This window comes from Babylonia areolata, chromosome 20 (genome assembly GCF_041734735.1).
Source record: "Babylonia areolata isolate BAREFJ2019XMU chromosome 20, ASM4173473v1, whole genome shotgun sequence".
Taxonomy (NCBI): Eukaryota; Metazoa; Mollusca; class Gastropoda; order Neogastropoda; family Buccinidae; genus Babylonia; species Babylonia areolata.
In genome coordinates, this window is record NC_134895.1 from 54,335,265 (window position 1) to 54,358,015 (window position 22,751).

The 22,751-nt window shown below is 40.0% G+C and overlaps 1 protein-coding gene across 3 annotated transcripts in view; it reads right to left on the reverse strand.

Moving 5' to 3' along the window:
- Positions 1 to 536: 536 nt before the first annotated feature.
- LOC143294737 (uncharacterized) overlaps positions 537 to 22,751 on the reverse strand; it is a 43,438-nt gene continuing 21,223 nt past the window's right edge. For 2 of the 3 annotated variants that reach the window (XM_076606191.1, XM_076606190.1), the window contains exons 20-25: positions 20,817 to 22,163; positions 18,493 to 18,630; positions 17,479 to 17,730; positions 15,186 to 15,277; positions 13,171 to 13,307; positions 537 to 9,096 (exon numbers count right to left, since the gene is read on the reverse strand). In XM_076606191.1, the coding sequence (XP_076462306.1) occupies positions 9,039 to 9,096; positions 13,171 to 13,307; positions 15,186 to 15,277; positions 17,479 to 17,730; positions 18,493 to 18,630; positions 20,817 to 22,163 (2,024 nt within the window). In that variant the 3' untranslated portion in view covers positions 537 to 9,038. The remainder of the gene's footprint in view (positions 9,097 to 13,170; positions 13,308 to 15,185; positions 15,278 to 17,478; positions 17,731 to 18,492; positions 18,631 to 20,816; positions 22,164 to 22,751) is intronic. The other variant, XM_076606192.1, reaches the window with a different exon arrangement.

The following is a 22,751-nucleotide window of genomic DNA, read 5'->3' on the forward strand; positions in this document are numbered from 1 at the left end:
ACATCAAACAATGGACTGGACTCCGTACACGTGAGCTGCTGCCGGCAGCTGCTGACAGAGACAGATGGAGAAGGGAGGTTGCGTCTGCTGTCCTCGGGTTTCTCCCAACGACTACTCTGTAGTTATGGGCCTGAGGGGTTGAGGGGGGAATATAAATACAAACTGAAATCTAGACATCTATTTTATAGAGCACAAATGCCTCTATCAGCCAAAGTATGGTGGTTTTTACTTATGACTGGCAGTCAAAACACTGTCAATTAGCTTAGCCTTCTTTTTCGTTTTCGTTTGTGTGTCAAATTTGAATTTGAATTAATCGACACCCATTTCTTTCTGTACATTCAGGTTTACTTTCTGTATCTATCTTCATTGCATTGACCATCTGACCTGGCAGTTCTGCTTTTCACAATAGCATTGTACATAAACTTATTTTGCAACTTCTCTGATGTGTTGTATACATTTGTATTGGATGGTTACGTTTCTAGTAAAATCCATAAATGATGCAATCATTTCAGTACAGTAGTATTTGTGCAGTCTGGTTTTTTTGGTGTTTTTTTTTTTTTTAATTAGTTATTGTGCATTTGTTTTTTCTGCTTTTAATTTTTTTTTTTTACATTATAGGATGTACAGAAACATTTTGTGTCAGTCTTGACATATGGTGCGTGTACAATGAAACTCCAAGCAAACCTGTGATACCAAATCTTATGCATGTAAATTAGTGTGACTAGTAAATGCAGTGTGCACCAATTTTAATCATTTGATCATGACATAAATCTTCAGTTGCACAGACTTCAAAGTAGACTTGTTCATTCAATTGAAAAGTTTTTATTCCTGTCATAAATGTTGGATATATTCTTTTTTCAACTGATAAAGGCCGATGTTGAATTGCATGTTTTCTCTTTATTATTATTTTTTTAATCAACATAAAATGGCAGTGTTCATTTTACAGAATATACACATCAAATGCGTAACATTTCTTTCATCCCCGACAGCAGTAAATCATCATTCCGTCCACCTTCCTTATTTGTGTAAATAGTAGTTGTAGAGTAAATTATTGATTTAAATTATCCGTTATGCTTTGTGTTTCTTGCCTGTGTTCTTAGTGTCATTAATACATTCCCTATTTTGATCCTCATGCTAACTCTGTTGATTGAATGTTATAAATGTTCATTGCAATGGGGGTTTTTTTTATGTACTATTTTTTCAGATCTATGTTTTCAACTGGAAACTTTGTACACAATCAGTACTTTGTTGGCATGCCCTTGCATCTGGAAAAAACATTACCAGCAATTTCTTTTTCTGGCTCTGTTTATAGGTATCTAAAAATAATGACATTTCCTTTTTGCCAATTTCACCTTTATCAGTAAATATTATGATATGGGAGTCATTTTCCATATTTTTTTCCCTTTAAAAATATTTTGTTCGACCAACAGAAGTGAATATCACTGTGCCAGGGGTATCTTTGGGCTTGTGTGTTTTCTGATGCTGACTGAATATGCACTTGTTTGAGAGTAAATATCACCAAATCAAATGGTGGTGTGTAAAGTAAAGAATGGACTGATTTTGAACGGATTGGAGAAATACAGCATCAGATTAGTTCTGATTACTGTATTTGTAGGCACGATTCACCATTTTATAGAGCCTGTGGCTTATTTCAAAACATGTCCACAAGTAGAATGCTAAGAGCACGCACAGAACATGGAGAATCTAAAAATTCTACAATGCGAGATTATTGCATGGCATGTTTCTTGACAGGCATGCTAAATAATGCACACAGACTTGCATTTGTTTACTCTGACCAGCAATAGTCTGACCAAAAATTTATCTGCTTAAGTTCTCATGTAACTTATTAAATATACACTTCCTGCACACACCTCCCAAAAAAACCCAAACATGTAACATGTAGCGCTGCCAGCCATATAATATTCAGTAATAAAATAAATCAAGATTGGATGTTTTTGACTTTCATTCTTTCCCTGTGCCAATAAAAGATCAAACTTTCATAGCAGTGTGGTCACTTTGTACGGCTGAAGACCTGTGTACAGAGAGAGAAGAAAAGAAAAGTGAGGTGATGGAGCTTCAACAAAGAGTGGCATTAAAAGATAAATCCCATTCGCCACACATGCTCATCTCAGAAGCCAGTAATAAAAAAGAAAAAACTGATATGCACAGACAGACAATTTATTTATGACAAACTCTTACTCATACATCTTTTTTTTTTTTTTCACTGGTCAAAGATACCCATCCAGCCACAGAATTTCACATCACTTACACAACACACAATATGGTGCGATTAGGAACAATGTTTTAAATTTTTATCCAAACTGTTCCAGGGCAGACAAAGTCTTGCCCCAGAAGTACACCTAGGTACTGGTTACTTTCCACATGCATATGACAAGCTCCCTTTGTGTGAGGAGCTAGGCAGCGAAGGATAATGCACAAATCCAGCCGCAGATTAATCTTATCGTGTGTGAAATTCCATTTTGGCTGTGCATACAATGAGCGACAATTATATCACAGTGGTTGTGTCGATCAAAGTATATTGAAAATCATTTGAAAAAAAAAAAGTTATTCAACTTAAAAAATATAATGATTAACAGAGGAAAATGACCAAGGAATGAAAAGATCTTAAGATTTATATGAATCAAACATACAGACGTATATTTCTTTCAAGCAATTTTTGGACAATGACAAAAACAGCTTCTTTATCACTATCTTTCTCTAATCAGACAAATGTATAGAAGTGTCTTAAAGGCCCCAATAGCTTTTTCAGTTAGGGCAGAGAATTTCTATCCACTGTCTTGGGCTGGACACATGAAGGTGGGGCCCAATCCTCTCCTTCCCCAACCCAAGTCAGATACCCAGCCACACCTGGGTGCAGCCAGGAAATATGGAGCAAAGTGCCTTTCCATGGACACATCACCATGACAAAGCAGGGCCTCAAACCCTATCACTGAACACTGGATCAATGTCCAACGTCAGATCCTGCCACGGCCCCTTATATATGTCCTCTAACTATCCCTCCTTGTATATGTGCCTCTAACTATCCCTCCTTATATATGTGCCTCTAACTATCCCTCCTTATATATGTCCTCTAACTACCCCTCCTTATATATGTCCTCTAACTATCCCTCCTTATATATGTGCCTTTTAACTATCCCTCCTTATATATGTGCCTCTAACTATACAAAATCAAAACAAAAACATACATCCACTGGTTCTAATATAAACTGCTTATGTCATCACCAAATAAAAGTCAAAACACCATCCTTTAAACACCTATGCATGCATGTATCCAATGCATGTGTATAGGATTCCCCTCATTCATCCAAGCCACCAGCACAACTACAGTCCACATTCCTCACATCTGTCTAGTCCACACATTTTGCTCTCTGCTGTGCCTTCAACCTGCTGCTTCTTTCACCACAAACACATTCTGAACCAATGCCTCATTTCTACAAACTGGGGACTTCAATGCCTGCCGCTGCTATGTGCCAGATTTTTGGTTCAATCTATACAGCTCTCCAACATCCAGCATTTCTCCTGATGAAATGATGCTGAGGAAACCACAGACATTAGCAGTCTTCATGTAACTGAAGGGGGTGGGTGGGGGGGCTACTTTTGGCCAAAGCTATCCCAAAAGATACATCAAAGAGTAGCTCAAGAATTTAGAACAATTACATTTTCACAGTTGGACTTTGAATCTGATGGAGTGGCAAATTTGGAGGTGACATAATATAAAAGAAGTAGATAACCTGCACTGCAGACTGAAGAGCAAACCTGGCCAGGGACGCAGTGAAGCAGGCAGCAACCACAAAGTTCAAAGCCTTGGTAGCACACCTGACCTGAAAAGTTCTCATTTTGATGGTTTCTTTTTGTTTGTCTGCTGCAAGGCAGTTACTTGCTTTTGACACACAGTCCTGACAAGCTGAAAAAATAACTCTGCAAATCAACTTTTAAACATGTGCTCTGATATTAAACACTGCGATCAGAGATGCCACACCCTGTCAAGTGTTTGTTACTTTCTAGGAAGTTTGGTAGGAATAATTTGAATTTGGTAGGAACACTAGAACTCCGAGCCACATCAGCAAACGTACATTTTACCTATAAGGAATACAATACAGTGTAACTGCTACAATTAAGCTGATTATTCCTCTCAACACTGTTTCAATGTAAAAACACACGCAATTAGCTGAACATCATCACGTGAGACCAAAGTTAGTAGTGACTGCCCTGACCTCGTGATTGATGGGTCTGGAGTGTCTGGGTAATGTTACATCAGGAAAGCATGTGACCATGCTATGTTGTCTAAAATCAACTTGTCACAACAATTTTTATGTTGGTGTTATGTCGGAATGAAATGCAATATGGCAAAATCATAATAGTTGGCATCTCTGTGTGATACCCACTGTTAACCAGGTAGAAAGAATCCGATTTTGTCACAACGAAGTTTCACTTGATGGTCGTCACATGGCGATATGAATCTCATTCAGCTGCCAACCTTCATCTTGTTTCATGCAGTTTAACAAATGTTGAGATGGTTTGCTTAAAACTGCAACCATCTTTCTAATTCCATTTTTTATGCTTTTTTTTTTTTTTTTTTTGGTAATCTGAGGAGAGAACATATGACTCAGTACTTTTTGTAATGTCAAACTGGTGACAAAATGCCAAAAAGACACCAATCAATTTTCCTCTTTTTTTTTTTTGGCCATTCACATCACACATTGTTCATTCATGTCATAACGTGTGTTAAAAGAACCCAGAACTTAACCACTTCCCTTTTAAGTACTTGCTGGAATGAACTGCCATTTGATCTTAGTTCTGAAACTGGCAGAATCTAAATATTGAACCAATGAGACCAATCCACTTTGTTGGAACATATTCAGACTGGCAATAACAAAATATGCAACTGGGACAGTTGGCAACACTGGGAAGGGCAAGAAGGAAGGCCATTCAAGAGCTGTAGACACTGAACGTTCTTCTGACTTGACACAAATCATGCACGAGTCAGTCCACATAAGTAACAGCACATTGCTTCGCCAGAGAAAAATACACACACAGCTCACACCTCTCTGTCTCACCACAAGGTCACATTCCCCAGGTGCAAAAAAAAAAAAAAACCCCACAAAAACAAAACAAAAAACCCCACATCCAAACACACACACATCATCTATAGGTTCCCAGACATTTTCAACACTGAATTACACTGATCTTTGGAGAGGAAAACAACCAAATTGATTTAGCAAACAGAACAAATCAAACAAAAAACCAAAACAGAGCCTTGCCCACTCCTGGGAAGGAAAAGGTGAGGTGGATCGCCACATAACCATTTTGACGTACACTTGTTACATAAAACATTTGATTTCTCTCTGGAGAGGGGGATCTTGATGTTCATCAAGTAATGAAGGGAATATCCATACCTTTGATATGAAACTGCTGTGAGGCAATGATAACTATCTCTAAGATACTATCTCTTGCCCTGATCCAAGATATCCTATCAGTTTCCCTCAACGCCTGAAATGATAAACATCAAGTACTAGAACTGTTCACAGAAACTGCTTCTGAACAAAATGAACGGGGCTTTCAGTTGCCCAGCCCCAGCGAGGCAACAAGGCTTCTCTTGAGTTTCAAACAAATATCTTGGGGTCCCAGGAACTCGAATCATTATCCTAGGTCCCAGACTACCTTCAAAGGACACTCCGATGTTGCACATTGTAATCAAATTGAAATATGCACTGTTACATACACGTAAAGGCAGAGTGAAGCTTTGACACAGTATTTTTTACTCTTTATATGTGTCCATTCTATTCATTTTTAGAAAGTCGCAGTAACATGCTCCATGACCAAGCACTGCGTCCTTTCCATTTTCAAACCATCAGACGCATATTCACACATAATCAGAACCCTGAGGTAAAGCAAATCTGACAGTACACCATCACTTCATAGCAGGTATCCCCCTCCAATCATGCTGATCTGATCACTGTCTAAACCTTTCTTCCTGCCTCAAGACTTTTTTTTCTTTCTATTCTTTCTGCCTTACCTTTTCAGTTTTTAACTGAAATTTTACTTTCAAAAAGTTTGTTGAAAAATGGAGAAAAGAAGAAATCAATCTATTGTCATACCCTATTTGATCATTCTCCCTTTTCTTCCCACAAGAACACAGCACCTCTACACACACAAGCAGCAAAATACAGCAACACATACACTTCTTTCATGAGCTGGACCTCCACAGCCAAGCCTGTCAAACCCCTTTTCATTCTCCAACATTCGTTCACAATTTAGTAAAAAATAACTCTTTTTAAAAACATCTTGGAATCATACCAATGGGTTCGTACCATTCTTTTGAAAGCATTAGCTGAAACGTCTCTTAGAGACTTGTATATTAAGGGGGTGGGGGGGAAATGCACGCTTGGGGAGAGATCAAACTCATGAAAGTACCGGCAAGCCGAAGCCTGGCCTCTTCTTTACATATATACACCTAAGTCAATCAAATCAATTTTCAGCTGGCACTTTCAGTACAGAATTTAAAACAAAAACCATGTAGATGATTATGTACAGCTGGATGGGTCTATACACTTTACCTGCCCACCAACACAAACTGTCCTGATATATAAACCAACACTTTGTCAGGGCCATACCTTGATGGAAAAGAAGAAAACGTAATAAAATGCGATACAGAAATTAAAAGGCAGGAATCAAACCACCTAATACCGCACCTTTCCAACCACCCCTTCAGAGGTGCAGGCAGCAAGACAGATATACAACCCTGCATACTGTAGCATTGCAGTGTTCATCATCATTTTTCTTCAATTATTAATGCTGTCTTTTATTCACCGCAGTGCAATAAACATTGCTCTCACTGACTTCCCACTGATGTGGAAAGCAACAGAAGGCAAGACAATCTTTTTAACTGCAAAGGAGCTACAACAGAGTCCAGGAACATGCATGAAACAGTCATGTGTAATGATAAACTGTTAAAATGGGACATGATAATGTATGTCTTTTTTCACCACACTTAGTTCCACTGGCAAGAGAGGGGACAGAAGTTAACTGCAGCTCTGACCAGGGTTGGGTGACAGTGGTGTTTCCAAGTCAGAAGAAATGGGATTCCTCCTCAAGAAAAAGAAATGCATTTCTTCCTGTCATTTGCAATGAATTCCATAGTCCATGATCTGTAGACACACCACAGGCTTGATAACTATCCTAACAAGAGATAGACAATTCACTGATCCAAGACTAGAATCACATAGGTCTATAACATCCTTGACTAAAGACTTTTGTTTCAGCAACATGTTCATTATCAAAAGACAACAGAACGCATCAAGTCCACTGTGAAAATATACTTTTTACTTTCAATCAATGATCCTTCTGCTTTCTGAAAAGGCCTACAAGAATAGTTCCTTCAACTCATGGCACCTTGACTGCCAAATTATGATGCTCCAATCTGGTTCATTTCAACATTTAAAACAGGTTTGTTCATCAGAAAGAACAACAACAACTTCAAAGATGAAGAGGTCTAACTTTCAGTTTCCATAAACTCTGTTAAAAACTGAGGACAATCACACCAATCATCTTGAAGGCTGTAAGCTGAAGGCGCTTCACAGTCAGATTTCTGTTAATTCTTTAATAAAACCCTCAGCAAAGAACTTCATGCCCTACTCCCAGTCTGTCCTTTAAAAAACCTCACTCTTGTCCTGTTGCGAAAGTGTCAGGAAGTTATACCCTGTGTGGTCAATCTATCTAACCAATTAATTCATCCCCTGATCCCACTACTTTTTTTGTTTGTTTTTCTTTTTTGTAATAAACATGAATATATCAAACTGTTACTTTGGTAGTGATGAAAGGACACTTACAACAACATAATACACAAACCACAAATATATGAAATGCAGAATTCACTTTATTCTTGACAACTCACACTCCCGTTTTTTTTTTTGTTTATTTTTTGTTTACACAATTTTTTTCTACTGTACTTATTTTGTAATAAAATATAAAAGAAAATAAATAAAAGAACTGTCAGTCCCATGCTTTTTAACAGTTCCATCTTCTTTCCTGATTTTGTTCTTAGTGCAATTGAGCACAATCATTAAAAAGGAATAAAAGAAAGAAAAAAGGTCAACATCATTTTTCTTGGGCCAGAAGACATGGCCGTAAGTTTTTCTTTGAGCTGCTCTCTGCAGAGGGTTTTGCTCTAAGCTTTGAACTTAAATATCAAGCTATTTTGATTTTCCATTTCCTTTCTAAAGTAAAGGAAGTTGCCACTAAACCCCTTGACTGAGGGAAATATGGTGCAGTGTACAACCACATTTCTAGTGGAAGTGAAAAAATTGTTCCTGCACCATGAAGACATGGCATAAAAGAACATTCCTACTCATCCTAGCTGCACAGGAAACTATTTTTAAAAATCAAGTCTACATGCTCACAATATGGCTCTAAATGATTCTTACCTGCACAAGCTGTAGCAAAAATTATTCCAGAAAGCGGAAAAGAAGAAAAAGAAAAAAAAAGAGAAGTCATCACTCCTATCTGGCTAGGACTTTCTTCATGAGTGCAGCTACAATATTGTATGCAGTCCTTTCCCACCTTCATTTGTGCACTCAATCATTTCTGCTGGGATTTTCCATTTGGGAGTCAACCGTGGATACAGATCCACTGCCAGACAAATTAGCACTTTTTGAACATTTCATTAATAATCACAGAGATTTATCAGGTCTTCCCCCTAGCACTGAGAAAAAAAACAACAAAAAAACAACAAAAAAACCAAAAAACAACAACACTTTAGCCCAGAACCTCTAAAACCCAGTGACAATTAAGACTTGTAAACAAGACGTTATCATCACCACATGCAGGAACAATCATCAGACATGGGGACAGTGGTCTGAAGTGGGTCATAACACTGCCACAAGCTGACAGGTAGGGCCCACACTCAGTCACTGTCCGTCAGGTGGCCAACACCACCTTCCAGTCTTTCTCCTCATGTGGGCTCTGTGCTTCAGACGGGGGTACAGCAGGAGTTGCCAGGACCTCTAAAGCCTCTGTCATCATTTGCGTACAGTTCGGCGCACAGCTCTCTTGATTTTCCTGGGGCCGTCACCCGTCCTTCAAACACAAAGTACACATTAAGAATAATAATAGCACCTTTCCAGGTAAACATGCTCAATATCGCTGTATAATGTAAAAAAAAACAAACCCCGACATGTGACACTTGCAATTAAACACTGAAATGACTACTTACATCAATAGCCCTGCACAGATCTATATACTGAAACACTATCAGTAACTTACAAGTACACACAATCTCAACAATAAACACAGACAACAGAAACAAACACCTCCATGCAAAGGGGCACGAAAGACATTTTAAAAATTTATTTATTCGTTTTATTCTTTTTTTTTTTTTTTTTTTTTTTTTACTAAAGGTCTCAATGGAGAACCAAAGAATTGTCAGCAGAGATGTCAAGAGTGTAGCATCCTTGGAGGATAGCATAGATATTTACACATTCATGCAGGCATGAGATTGGGAAATTGTGATTGAGTATGAAAAGTGGGGACCTGGGGGCCACAGAAGACCTCCAGTGGGGGTCCATGGGGCAACGCCCCTGGTGGGGATGTGGGGGCGACGACCCCTGAAGCTGAAGGTTTTTCTCAATTTCAAACCATAACATCTGCACTTAAAGGCCAACAATGCCTCTGAGGTATTCCAACCCGTAGAAGACAAAAATCAGTCCACTTTTTCCTAAACTGAAGTGTTTTTGCTTTCAAACCTGTAAAAATCAGCCCTGTGAACATGATTTTCAAAATCTTGTAGCTAGTGTCTGTGTGTGTGTGTGTGTGCGCGCGCGCGCGCGTTTTCAATGCAACTATGTATGTGAGAGAGAGACTGGCATAGACTGATAGAGAGACAAAGAGACCGAGAAGGGGGGGGTGGGGGGTGCATGGGAGGAAAAAGTAAAAGAGAGAGAGTGTGTGTGTGTGTGTGTGTATGTGTGTGCACGTGCGCGCATGCGTGTGCACGTTATTTGCTTTTCACTGACACAATGATATCAACGCATGCCATGTAGGGACTGACTTCTGTTATAGGCATTTTGACAACTTCAATCGACTGTTTAGAAACCTTTAGACTTCAATTTTGGTGCTCTGACAAGTCACTGGATCACCTCTCAAGGGGTCAACAAACAATGCCTTCGAAAGAGCTTTCCATTTTCATTTTTGACAGATCATCGGTAAACGATATAGAACAGGCCCCTGGCTCCCCCCTCCCCCCAAGAAAACGGGTGGTCATTTTTTGATGTAAATCTGAAAAAAAGATTTCTGTGCTTGGATGGAAGAGTTGATACCATACAATCTGACCACCTATCACACTTAGCCTTGCCCACGGCGGTGATTCTGTGAACGGCGCCTACTACCCATAAAGTTATTTCTGTTTTTCTGTTTTCATGGTCTCATCTTGCCAGGTCTAGTTCCACTTTTTTTTCACTCCTTTATCGATCTCTGCTGCAAAAATCTTCTTTTCCTTTGTGAGTTTTCTCATTTTGTTGATGACTGAAGACAATCGACGAAATCAGCTATCTTTACCAGTCGTGAAGCCTACAAGCTGAAGTTGTGAGATCACGACCAAATGCGGACAAGCTGAATGATGACATAAAAGCAACGGAACATTTATTCTCAATTGGTTCCCTTATCCAAACATGGGGCATTTTGGCAAACGCTGTGGGTCTGTTTTGTTGATCAATGACCGCACAACGTCCGTCAGTCAGGAAAAGAAAACCCTCACCCCCCTTTGATTTTCTCAACAGATTTATACAAATCTAAAATATGGCCTCTGGAGACAATTTTTGGTCGGAAATCTGACTATAGTCAGAAAAATCAAGCCTGTTAATGAGATATTTGCTACACTGATACCAATAGGCTAAGGAATTTAGATTAAAATTTGTGTTAGGTCAAAATGTGAGCAACAAAACCGTTCTTTTTATGATAAAATAGAATAAATCATACTGATCACACTGGTATAAAGTTGACCACTATAGGGGAGCAGGAACACAATAAGATTTTGACTCTTAATGTCCAGAATCGTATGTTTTTAGTACTTCTGCCCGATTGAGATCACCTTAGAAAGAGTCGCAAGGCAAGAACATGCAAGTGTTACGCAAGCGCGGTATAAGGGGTCGCCAGAGGAAAGCGTTCAGTGCGGTACAGTACATGTGACTGACTGCTGCCACACTGATGCTGATCTGTGGGCAGGTCACTGCGGCAGACAACAGATTCTGAACAGAAGCTAGTAATAGTGCTCTTTAGGGTCAAAAGGAAACAAACGTTTTCAATTTCATGTATTTAATACTAAATTGGTGGAAGACACAAATTCATTTTTGTGAATGTTTTCCAGTTTCTTACCATTCATGACATATCATAAAGAATGAAATCGGTATTATACCAACTGCAAAGATGAATTTACGAAGGCAGCATGGGATCAATTAGTTCGTGAGTACAATTTTGTTGATATTTTACTGAATGCACAACTTGGATACATATTTCATGCTCTGCTTATTAACGTGTAGAATATGAATATCTAAATGTGTTAACAAGGTTTGTTTCAATGAACATTATCAACGCCCTATCCAGACAATTAGACATCAATTTTGCGTGGGATATAAATAATAATCATGATGATAACAATGAATCATAGATTTTATTAATGATTATGTAAAACTTTGTTGTAACATGAAACATTGAATCCAAGTTACCAAAACTAACTTTCCTGACATAGATGTTTGAATTACTGGATTTATGATGATAGTAATGAATCTATCATGCAATCCTTTACCCATGCAATGAAATCAAAGTCTGAGCAAAATTATGTATTTTATTAATGATTGCCTAAAACCTTATGACACATATGGAACCCATAACACCTAAACTAACTTCCACACCCTGGATGATTTTATTTTTTCAGAAACACTGCAGGCACTCCATTTTCACATCAATTCTTCCCAGTGTTTAACTGTTTTAAGTACTACTGCTCATCTTATTATGAAATGGGAATTATTCATATCACTTGAAAAAAGTTATCCTCTATCTGAAGAATTCTGATAAAAACACCAGATTCTTTGTATCTTTTTATTTGATCAATCAACAGAAAACTGATTAGTGTATCCTCACAGTGAACAGATCTGTAGGATTACAGAAAAACAAAATGTAATAAAAGTAAAACTATGAGAAAAAACAAAAACAAAACAACAATAAAAAATAAAAATAACAACAACTGAAGGAAGTTTATTATCTGCGTAAAGCAACCAAAGAACATGTGTTCCGTGTTCAAACGTAACACTTGACTTCATCTCAAGCACTACTAAACGTGAAATGTTTCAAACTTAATTTTAAGAAATTCATTCACAATCAATGTATGGTTTGGTTTTCCAGAACTTGTGTGATGTAAAACGTGGCTGTTCTGATCAAATTTTGCAAAACAAGAAGCACATAGGGACTGACGTGTGCCAGGGTTTGTGAGTCATGAATCCAAATAGCGGTTCATTTCTGAAGAAAAATATGTATTTCATGCCGTTCTTTTTACATCAAGACATGATGCTGATTGATTTTGCCATCATCTGTCTTCCATGCTTTCTGAATTAATTGTCTGGTCAGTGCTCCAACAATGTTCATTGAAATAAACCTGGTTAACATGTATTTAGATATCTATATACTACACATTAATAAGCAGAGCATAAAGTATTTCCAAGTTGTGCATTGTGTAAAATGTCAACAAAATTGTACTTACAAACTAAATGATCCCATGATGCCTTCGTAAATTCACCTTTGCTGTCAGTATAAAAATGTTTGTTTCCTTTTGACCCCAAAGAGTTCTCTTATTTTCTGCACGGTATCTGTCATCTGCCGCAGTGTCCCAATAAATGGAGCTATAGGACAGCATCAGTGCAGCAGCAGCAGCCAGTCACAAGTACTGTACCGCGCTGTACGCTTTCCTCTGGCGACCCCTTATACTGTGCTTGTGTAACCCTGGCTTGCTCTTGCCTTGTGACTTTGTGAGGTGCTTTCTCATGGCCAGAAGTGTGAAAAATAATTATTAAAAATCAAAATCTAATTATGTTTGTGCCCACCTACAGCGGTAAACTTTATATCAGTGTGATCTGTATGATTTATCCTGTTTGATCTACTCACCCAATGCTGAAGTTGCCCTGTGCCTGGGCGGCTCCAAAGCCAGCTGAGGGAGCCGTGCTGTCAGCAGAGGGCGCTGTCTGGCCGAACATAAACAGCCCACCCCCTGCTGGCTGTGCTGGCGCCGGCTCTCCTGTCTGCTGCAACAGCCAGCCATGCCTGCTTGTCAGTATCAGGGGGTTCCCACACGTCACCAAACAAAATTCCATCTCTTTTCCAGACCAGTACCAGGCTTCCCACATGTGACCAAAATTCCTTTCTTTTCTAGACCAATATCAGGGTTCCCACACATGTCACCAAACAAAATTCCTTTCTTTTCTAGACCAATATCAGGGTTCCCACAGATGTCACCAAACAAAATTCCTTTCTTTTCTAGACCAATATCAGGGTTCCCACACATGTCAGGGTTCCCACACATGTCACCAAACAAAATTCCTTTCTTTTCTAGACCAATTCAGGGTTCCCACAGATGTCACCAAACAAAATTCCTTTCTTTTCCAGACCAATACCTGGGTTCCCACAGACATAAACAAACAAAATTCCATCTCTTCCACACCAGTATCTGAGTTTCCACATATGTCAAACAAAATTCCTTTCATTTCCAGACAAATAGGTACTTGGGTTCCCACAGACATAACCAAACAAAATTCCTTTCTTTTCCGGACCATTATCTGGGTTCCCACAGATGTAACCAAACAAAATTCCATCTCTTTTACAGACTATTATCTGTGTTCCCAAAGATGTAACCAGTCTGGGCTCCAACAGATGTAACCAAACAAAAATTCCTTTCTTTTCCAAACCAATGTATCAGTTTCCACAGGTACGGTCAAAACAAAATTCTATATTGTTTCCAGACTAGACTGAAAATTACAGATAAAAAATACAAGACAAAATAGATTTTTTAAAAAGGAAAGAAAAAAGTCTGCAACACAGCTTAAGAAAGAGACTTGTGGATATCCTGGTATCAATGTTCCATTTTAATCATTTGTTTCATTTTCTGTCTATTCAGTGGGTCTTTAATTGTACTGTTGAAAGGTACTGGCCAAGAGTTCTATGAACATTCCAAGGCTTTTCCAGACCCTGAAGTGAAAAAGATTCTGCCAAAACTTTTCCAGACATACAGTCATAGACTTTGGGATGGAAGATGACATAAAGCACATTGTACACATATTGTACACGTATTGTGTGTGCGTGTGTTTATGTAAGTTTGTGCCTGCCTATGTGTGCGTATTTGTTAGGGTAGCTGTTAGATACACATGTATGTTAAAATGTATGTATGCAGTGTGTGTGTGTGTGTGCGTGCGTGCGTGTGTGTGTGCGCGTACGTGCGTGCGTGCGCGTGTGTGTGTGTGTGTGGTCACATTTTGGTGTGTGTATGTAACATAGATATAATGTTTTATGTTATCAAAAGCGTTTTTGTAAAGCACCTAGAGCAGATTTCTGGATAGTGTGCTATATAAGTATCCATTATTATTATTATTATTATTATTAAAGCACATATGCTTTTTCATGCACAATGGCAACAGTGAATAAAATAATCACAACTACTCACTTGAATTCTTAGCTAAAAGTTACTGAAACTGAAGCAAAATGATCAATTAATGATGGCCTGTTTTACATCCAGCCTTCACACGAAGGAAAAAAGAAGAAAAAAAGAGAAAAAGATAGAAATACAAACATGGTATAAACAGAAGAAGAAAAAAAAAATTCAAGGAAAAAAAATAGCAGGGAAAAACAAGCTTCCACAAAATCTACAAAAAAAAAAAAAAAAAAAAAAAAAGAGCATGGAGTACATCGTACATGGGCTTGCACACATACAGTCAGTAAGAGAAAGGAACTCTGGGTTTTCATACGTCACTAGATATAGTCTTTTGAACCAGACACTAACAATGGCGTTAACAACATCAAGCACACCAGTTTTCCTATGCGCTCTTTCTCTCCCTCCTATCTTTCACACACACACAAGAACAATCATCTTTACCAACTGAACATCTCCAAAATACACAATGTCAACTTACTGAGGACCCAAATTGGAACAAGGGTGCAGAAGTGTTGGTGCTGTTTCCCCCAAAGTTGAACGATGACTGGGTTGCTCCACTGAAGTTAAACCCTATAATAAAAAATAAATAAATAAATAAATAAAATCATAATAATAATTAATACTAATAAATAAGAAACCATCAGTTTTTGTCTTGAGACTATCCCCAGGACCCTCTCTTCTGACAAAAGATCCAAGGACAACCTGCAACACTGCTCAATGTTTAACTGCAAAGCTTGGTTTTCATTACGATTGATTAGGGTTCATGGCTGTAAAGCTTGGTTTTCATTATGATTAATTAGGGTTCATGGCTGTAAAGCTTGCTTTTCATTATGATTAATTAGGGTTCTTGGCTGTAAAGCTTGGTTTTCATTACGATTGATTAGGGTTAATGGCTGTAAAGCTTGGTTTTCATTATGATTAATTAGGGTTCATGGCTGTAAAGCTTGGTTTTCATTATCATTAATTAGGGTTCATGGCTGTAAAGCCTGGTTTTCATTATGATTAATTAGGGTTCATGGCTGTAAAGCTTGGTTTTCATTATAATTAATTAGGGTTCATGGCTGTAAAGCTTGGTTTTCATTATGATTCATTAGGGTTCTTGGCTGTAAAGCTTGGTTTTCATTACGATTGATTAGGGTTCATGGCTGTAAAGCTTGGTTTTCATTATGATTGATTAGGGTTCATGGCTGTAAAGCTTGGTTTTCATTATCATTAATTAGGGTTCATGGCTGTAAAGCCTGGTTTTCATTATGATTAATTAGGGTTCTTGGCTGTAAAGCCTGGTTTCTATTAACTTGGGTTCTTGCCTGTAATGTCAAACAAAAAATGTTCAGTATGGTGAATAAATCATCTGACTTTGTTGGTGCAGCTGCTGGGGTTCTTCGGGCCCTCCACCTCTGAACAGGAAACACTGCAGCTTGCAAGGATTCACAATACTGCAACTGGCAAGGGCGAAGATGGAGACGGGGAAAATCACTGTGCTTTTATGTTTTCTGATACTGATTTGGACAAATGGAATAATATATCCAAATAACCATACTCACAAATTCATGACAGTCATCACTGGTAACATCTGACATTTCAAGCAAGGACCCAAATTAATGCTATTTTAGCACTCCAAATCAGCTTCAGTTTCCAGTTTCTTAAGGTGGCTTCACTGCGTTTGGAAATCTATCCTAAACCAAATCTGCTGGGCAGACACCCAACAGCAGCATAACCCAAAGCACTAGTCAGGCCTTGAGCAAATGCTTTTACATTTGTGTACCTATTACAGTGGATTTCATATAAAATGTTCAAAAGAACACTCTTGTCCCAATGGGTTCTTTTCAGTGCACCATGTGTGTGCTGCAAAAGGAATCTCGCTTTTGTCGTCTCACCCAAAAGCCTACGATCTCAGTCTGATTTTCCAGTCAAACTTGGGAGAAAGGGTGAGAACGGGAATCAAACTCAGACCCTCACGGACATTATCAATGGCAGATAAACATCTTAACCATTCTGCACAACACAGTATAAGGTATATACTATAAGCAAATTATTATTCTGGAACAAAAACTGTGCAAGCACTATTCATCCTCAACAATCAAAACTACCAGAAATTATATTAATCGTTAACAGCTTTGCTGCACAGCCATAATGTGCATTGCTGTCACACTGTGTAAGTAACCACATATCAATGCCCTGAAAAGTGAAGATTACAGAGCTGCACAAGCGTTAAAATGTGGTCATGAGAGCAAACCTACTGGCCATGGCTTGAACCAGTTTGACACAGTGCAGAATGTGCTGCCAAACAGCTATTCAGCAATAAGGAGAAAACTGTGATTCAGTCTGTGATAAAGTCACACCACAGGCAAACACACATATCTTCATATTTTGGCATACAGAAACACAAATACAGCATGGCAGACAATCATCAAACATAGGCATCCTCACACGTTGGCACAAACACACAGCATGGGAGACAACTATCAAACACAGGCATCCTCACACATTGGCACAAACACACAGCATGAGAGACAACCATCAAACACAGGCATCCTCACACGTTGGCACAAACACACAGCATGGGAGACAACCATCAAACATAGGCATCCTCACACATTGGCACAAACACACGGCATGAGAGACAACTATCAAACAAAAGTATCCCCACATGTTGGCTCAGAATGATACAAGAACAGCATGGTAGACAAAATTCTATCCAACACAGGCATCGGCACAGAATGATACAAACACCGCACAGGGAGACAACCATCGAACACTCAGCCATATACCCTGGGTTGGGGCGGAGGAGGCATCAGACCCAAAGGGAGAGGCAGCAGCAGCGTTGCTCTGGGACCCAGCGGCCAGGCCAAAGGAGAACTGCCCAGTGCCAGTGCCAGCCCCTGCCCCAAAGACAGAGCCTGCCTGTTGTACCCCTGTGCTGCTGGCAGCGTTGGGGAAGCTGAAGCCACCCTGCATGCTGGCGCCAAAGCCAGCGGCCTGGCCCCCAAAAGCTGACAGGCTGGCACCTTTGTCCTGGGACCCTGTCACCACATCCACTTCCTTACTCAACAACTGGCAAGTCCTGTTACTCTTGGTGAAAGAACACACATACACAAACCACAGGCATCTGGTGCTTCCATTGAACTTGCATACAGGTAGAGACACACGTAGATAAAACCAGGTATCTCTTCAGAATATCTCTGACTTTATTTCTCTGTGTACCCCCCAACACCTATTTCCCCCCGTTCCTTTCTTTAGTTTGACTTGTAGTAAAATCACTAACTGATTGTGTTGGATTAACACAGATCTCCTTCACGTCCACCCCTCTTAGGGTTCATTTCTTTTTCTTTCTTTTCTTTTTTTTTTCTTTTCTTTTTTTATTCACTTCATCCTGTACCAAGTTGATGGAAAGCACTCAGCAGCAAGTTTGAAGGAGTGTGCCTTTTGTCTCACCAAGAGTAACCGTACTTCTTTCTTGTTTTACAATTCTCTCTCTCTGTCTTTGCCTTCAAAAATTTCCAGCTGTTTGATGACTGTGATCAAATCAAAAACTTGTATCTGAATAAGGGTCCTAATTCTCCGATGAGCACCCTATTTCAATACAGTATTCAGAGCTCCTCAAGTACAGCTCTGTACATTTACTGAAACACTACAGTAAATCCATGGTCTATAAGGACTGGATGCACAGATTCAAGCTCTGCTGCATCCACAAGTACGTCAAGAAGGAACACATGGAAGATCAAAAGTGACACTGCAATCCTGATAATAAATATATAAAACAATCAAAGGACTTCTGGACTTACCCTGAGACGTCTGAGAGAACTTGAATAGGTCTGTCCCAGCACCAGCAGTGGGGTTGCCAAACTTGAATCCTTCATTGCCACCAGTGGATGATAGCCCAGTTAGGCCTGGACGCTTTTTCGCATCAGACTGTCCAATGTCTGTCAAACAAACACGAGCTCACTGCAGGAATTTCTCAACAAACTGGCTGATGGCTACGTACAGTACAGACTATCAGGGTTCAGTTTGAAGATGGTCACTGGCCATGGGCACAGACAAATTTGAAAGGACTCATTGATGTAGCAGCAAGCCAGTCACTTTACACTGATTTTTCTCTTCTGAAAGCCTGTCAGGCCAAAAGGCCTCCTGGCTTCAGTAGGTTTTTCTTATTGGAGTCCTGCAAAACAATTAGTGATTACTAATGCAGTTCCGAACACCAAAATATTTGTTACTGTAGTTCCTCCGCAGTTTGATATCAAGCAGACAAACATTCTAAAAACTTATACTGGCCAGGAAACAAAAATGAGCTACATTTACAAGAAGCCATCATTACTCAGTACAATTTTTCTAAATAAGCAGTCATGGTTGAGCATACATAGATCAGTGCATGCTTTGACACCACCTTGAGGCTGAAAATAAATTGTCTCTTGTCTATTATAAACTCCAGCGGAATACAGCGCCATTTTTTTTAATTTTTTTTTTTGCTTTCCTCAGCCTACGTTGGCTTCAATGCACCAGGCATTTTCACTTGAAAAAACAAAAACAAAAAAAAAACCCACATTCTCTGCATCACTGACCACACTGCTATTAAACTTGAAGCTCCTGCAGATTAAAAGATAAATGACTGTTCAGAATAAGTGCAGTTTCCTCCCTTCTGAAAACCAATCACCTGGACAGTCTAAATTTGAGAGATATTCTTCAGCACTGACAGGCAACTTCTGTTGGACATATACAGAGTGGCTCTTTCAACAAAATCAAGAGCTGGCAAGATAGGGGCACATTCCCCCCCCTCCCCCAATAGTTGTATATTTAACTTATCAGCTATACTTCATTTTTGTTGTATATTCTTATTTCCATAATCCAACTTGCACAAACGTGGACACCAGTTACCACAACATATTTATAGCAGAATGCATATTCTTATTTCCATAATCCAACTTGCACTGACATGGACACCAGTTACCACAACTTATTTATGGCAGTATGCATATTCTTATTTCCATATTATCCCTCCTTATACTGACACAGAATGACAGATAACCGGATCTTTACATTTTATCATTTGGTCTTATGCCTGCATACAAATGAAGGGTATTAAGATAGACACAAGCAGGTCTGCACATTATGCTGACATGAAGGGATTTTCTGAAAACCAAGAGATAGCAAATGTGAGAGTTTGGATTTCCAGAAAGCAGAGGAAAACAACTGCCTGAAACAGTGATACTAGACTCAACACTAAGTCTAATGACAGTTACAAAATAGATCTTTTAGTGTCTCTTTCAGCTGTACTGCTTTGCTTGTTTCAACTTTTTGTTTTTATTAATTGTAATTTGTATTGTAAGATGAAACTTTATAATCAATAACAGTCAGCAACAATCAGTGGTTCAGAATTACCAAATAAACATTAGCAATGACTGCTGTGTTATGTAATTAAATGCTAGAAGTGGTCTTTCCTCAGCAAACACTAGCATCTCCCCATATATACTGCCTCACACAATTCAATCTGTTTCACATACCCAATAATTTGATGGTCAAAACTCAAAATGCACATGAAATAACCTTTATGTAAGGAGGGGTGAGGGGTAAGCAATGACCCGTGATTCTGTGATGAACATGTAGACTAACAGTGTGCAGAACCACACCTAAACTCTGAACCATGTCAGAAATAAAGAAAAAGTATTACAGATATCTAGTTTCTAATTCTATAGTATAGATCAGAATATCCTTGTTTTTTGACTGACTGACTGACTTGACTGCGAGAGAGAGAGAGAGAGAGAGAGAGAGAGAGAGAGAGAGAGAGAGAGAGAGTGTGAAAGGGGGAGTGGTAGAATGGAGGAAGGGATGAAACTGGATTTTCCTTACACTTTTTAAGTTCTGTAGAATGCAAGAACAAAAATATCTAACCCCCCCCCCAACTCCCCAAACCAACCAATCTATTAGAAACTCATAGCTCCCAAAGCTAATTTGACAGCAAAGTATTTAAGTCATCTCAGGTGCCAATCAGCCATACTAGATAAAAATATTCTAAAAAGAAGTGAAAAGCAGTCAGTCACAATCCAACCTATCACTCAATACATTTAATATTCTGATACAGTACACTCGTACACATTACAAGAAACCAATTTACCATTATCAAGGTGACGCTTCTCGGTGGTAGATTTGCTGACAGTAGCTGTATCAGTTCCCCCGAAGCTGAAGGACTTGGCCTGTGTCAAGGAGTTGCTTGTGCTGCCGCTGTCTTTGCCCCCTACAGGTGCTCCAAAAATAAAGCCCCCAGTGGCTGACGATGCCGGGACTGACGGCTGTCCAAAGGAAAATGGTGCTTGAGCCTCAACTTCCCCATTCACTGGCAGTTTGGAAGCTGGGAAGCTGGCACTGCTGAGCTGAGGCACAGAACTGAATAAATTGGTCGGAAGGCTGCTGCCGGAACTGGCAGCACCAAACATAAATCCTTGGGAAGCAGAAGAACTGGGTGTTGTGCTGGTGACTCCATTCTTCGATGAATCCGTTTCAGCAGAGGCGAACAGTCCAGATTTAGGTGCAGCATTAGAGGTGGGCTTGGCAGGAACAGAGAAACTGAACCCACCAGGCAGGGAAGAAGACTTGCTTGCTGCACTGCCATTGTTTGTTTTTGGGGTCTCACTGGCTGACACAGTGGGAGAAGCGAGGAACGGTGAAGGGGTGCTGTCTTTACCGCTGCTGGTGGGCCCCTGAAACTGAAAGCCCCCCGTAGTCAATGAGCTTACACTGCCTGACACCACAGACGGAGCCGCACCCAGAGGAAAACTGTTACTAGGTTTCCCGGCACCAAACACTGGGCTGAAGGTCAAGCCCTCCGTCCTACTCACACTTTCACTTGTAGTCAATTTGCTGGCCTCATTTTTCGTGTCTGCTGTCTGGGTCTGAGCCGCAGCCCCAAACTGAAACCCTCCAGTCCCTGTGGTGGATCCCAGAGCAAACGCTGAGGTCGTCACACAGGTGGCTGAGGAAGAAGAGGTAGTGGTGGCGGCAGTAGAGCTCCCGAATGTAAACCCACTACCAGCACTGACTGCTGAACTGGACGACATGCCAAACTGAAAGCTGGAGCTGGCAGGTGACACAGTTTTACAAACAGACGATGAAGTGGCAGAGGCAGCAGTAGAGTCTTTCACTCCAAAGGTAAAGCCTGTAGAGGAGAGGGTGGAGGCACTGTTAGAGGTATCATGCTGACCAAAATTGAAGCCTCCTGTGGTAGAGGGCGCTGTGGACCCAGACGATGATCCAAACTGGAACCCTCCAGTTGCTGAGGAAGTAGAGGAGGTGGATGACGTCGCTGGAAATTTGAAACCTCCTGTCGAGGGCTGTGTGCTGGTGGAACTGCCCGCCAGGAAAGGGGAAGGGGAGGAGGAGGAGGGGGTAGAGGGCAAGGTGAAGGTCAAACCCCCGCCTGGGGCCAGTTTGATGGCCGGGGCTGGGGCTGCAGGAGGCTCTGTGCCTGCACACCACACAACTGTATCAGCAACAACACCTACCTTGGAGTTAAACTTCAACTCTTTCAAAACATTTTTTTTTTTAAAGCATTCTCAGGAAAAAAAAAAAAATGTTGTGGCTCCACAACCAACCCGCAAGGTCACTAGGTTTTTTTTCCCACCCACAACTGGTCAAGATCAGTGAAAATGCAACAAGGTCAAAGGCACAAACTGCAGAGTACAACTTTCTGCTTATGGCAAGGAAAATGCTATCAGCACTTCCAGCACAACCCCCACCCCCACTCCACACCATATCAAACAAGGGTCTGCACAGCAAAAGCACAGATCTCTTTCAAAACACAGAAAACTGGACATGCCTTTCAAACTTTGCTGTCCTTAAAACTTTAGTCTCACACACACAGATGCAACCTGGCCTCAGTCAGTCACGCATTGCTCTCTTTGATTACATGAACGGGTAGGCACCCCCCCCCCAAGAAAACAGACATTCTGTTTATGACCAAAAAAAAAAAAAAAACCACCTAAAGACTGAAATCCGTCTCATGACGGAAGAGTTGCACCCATGCACATAAGGACAGTGGTAGTGATGAAAAAAC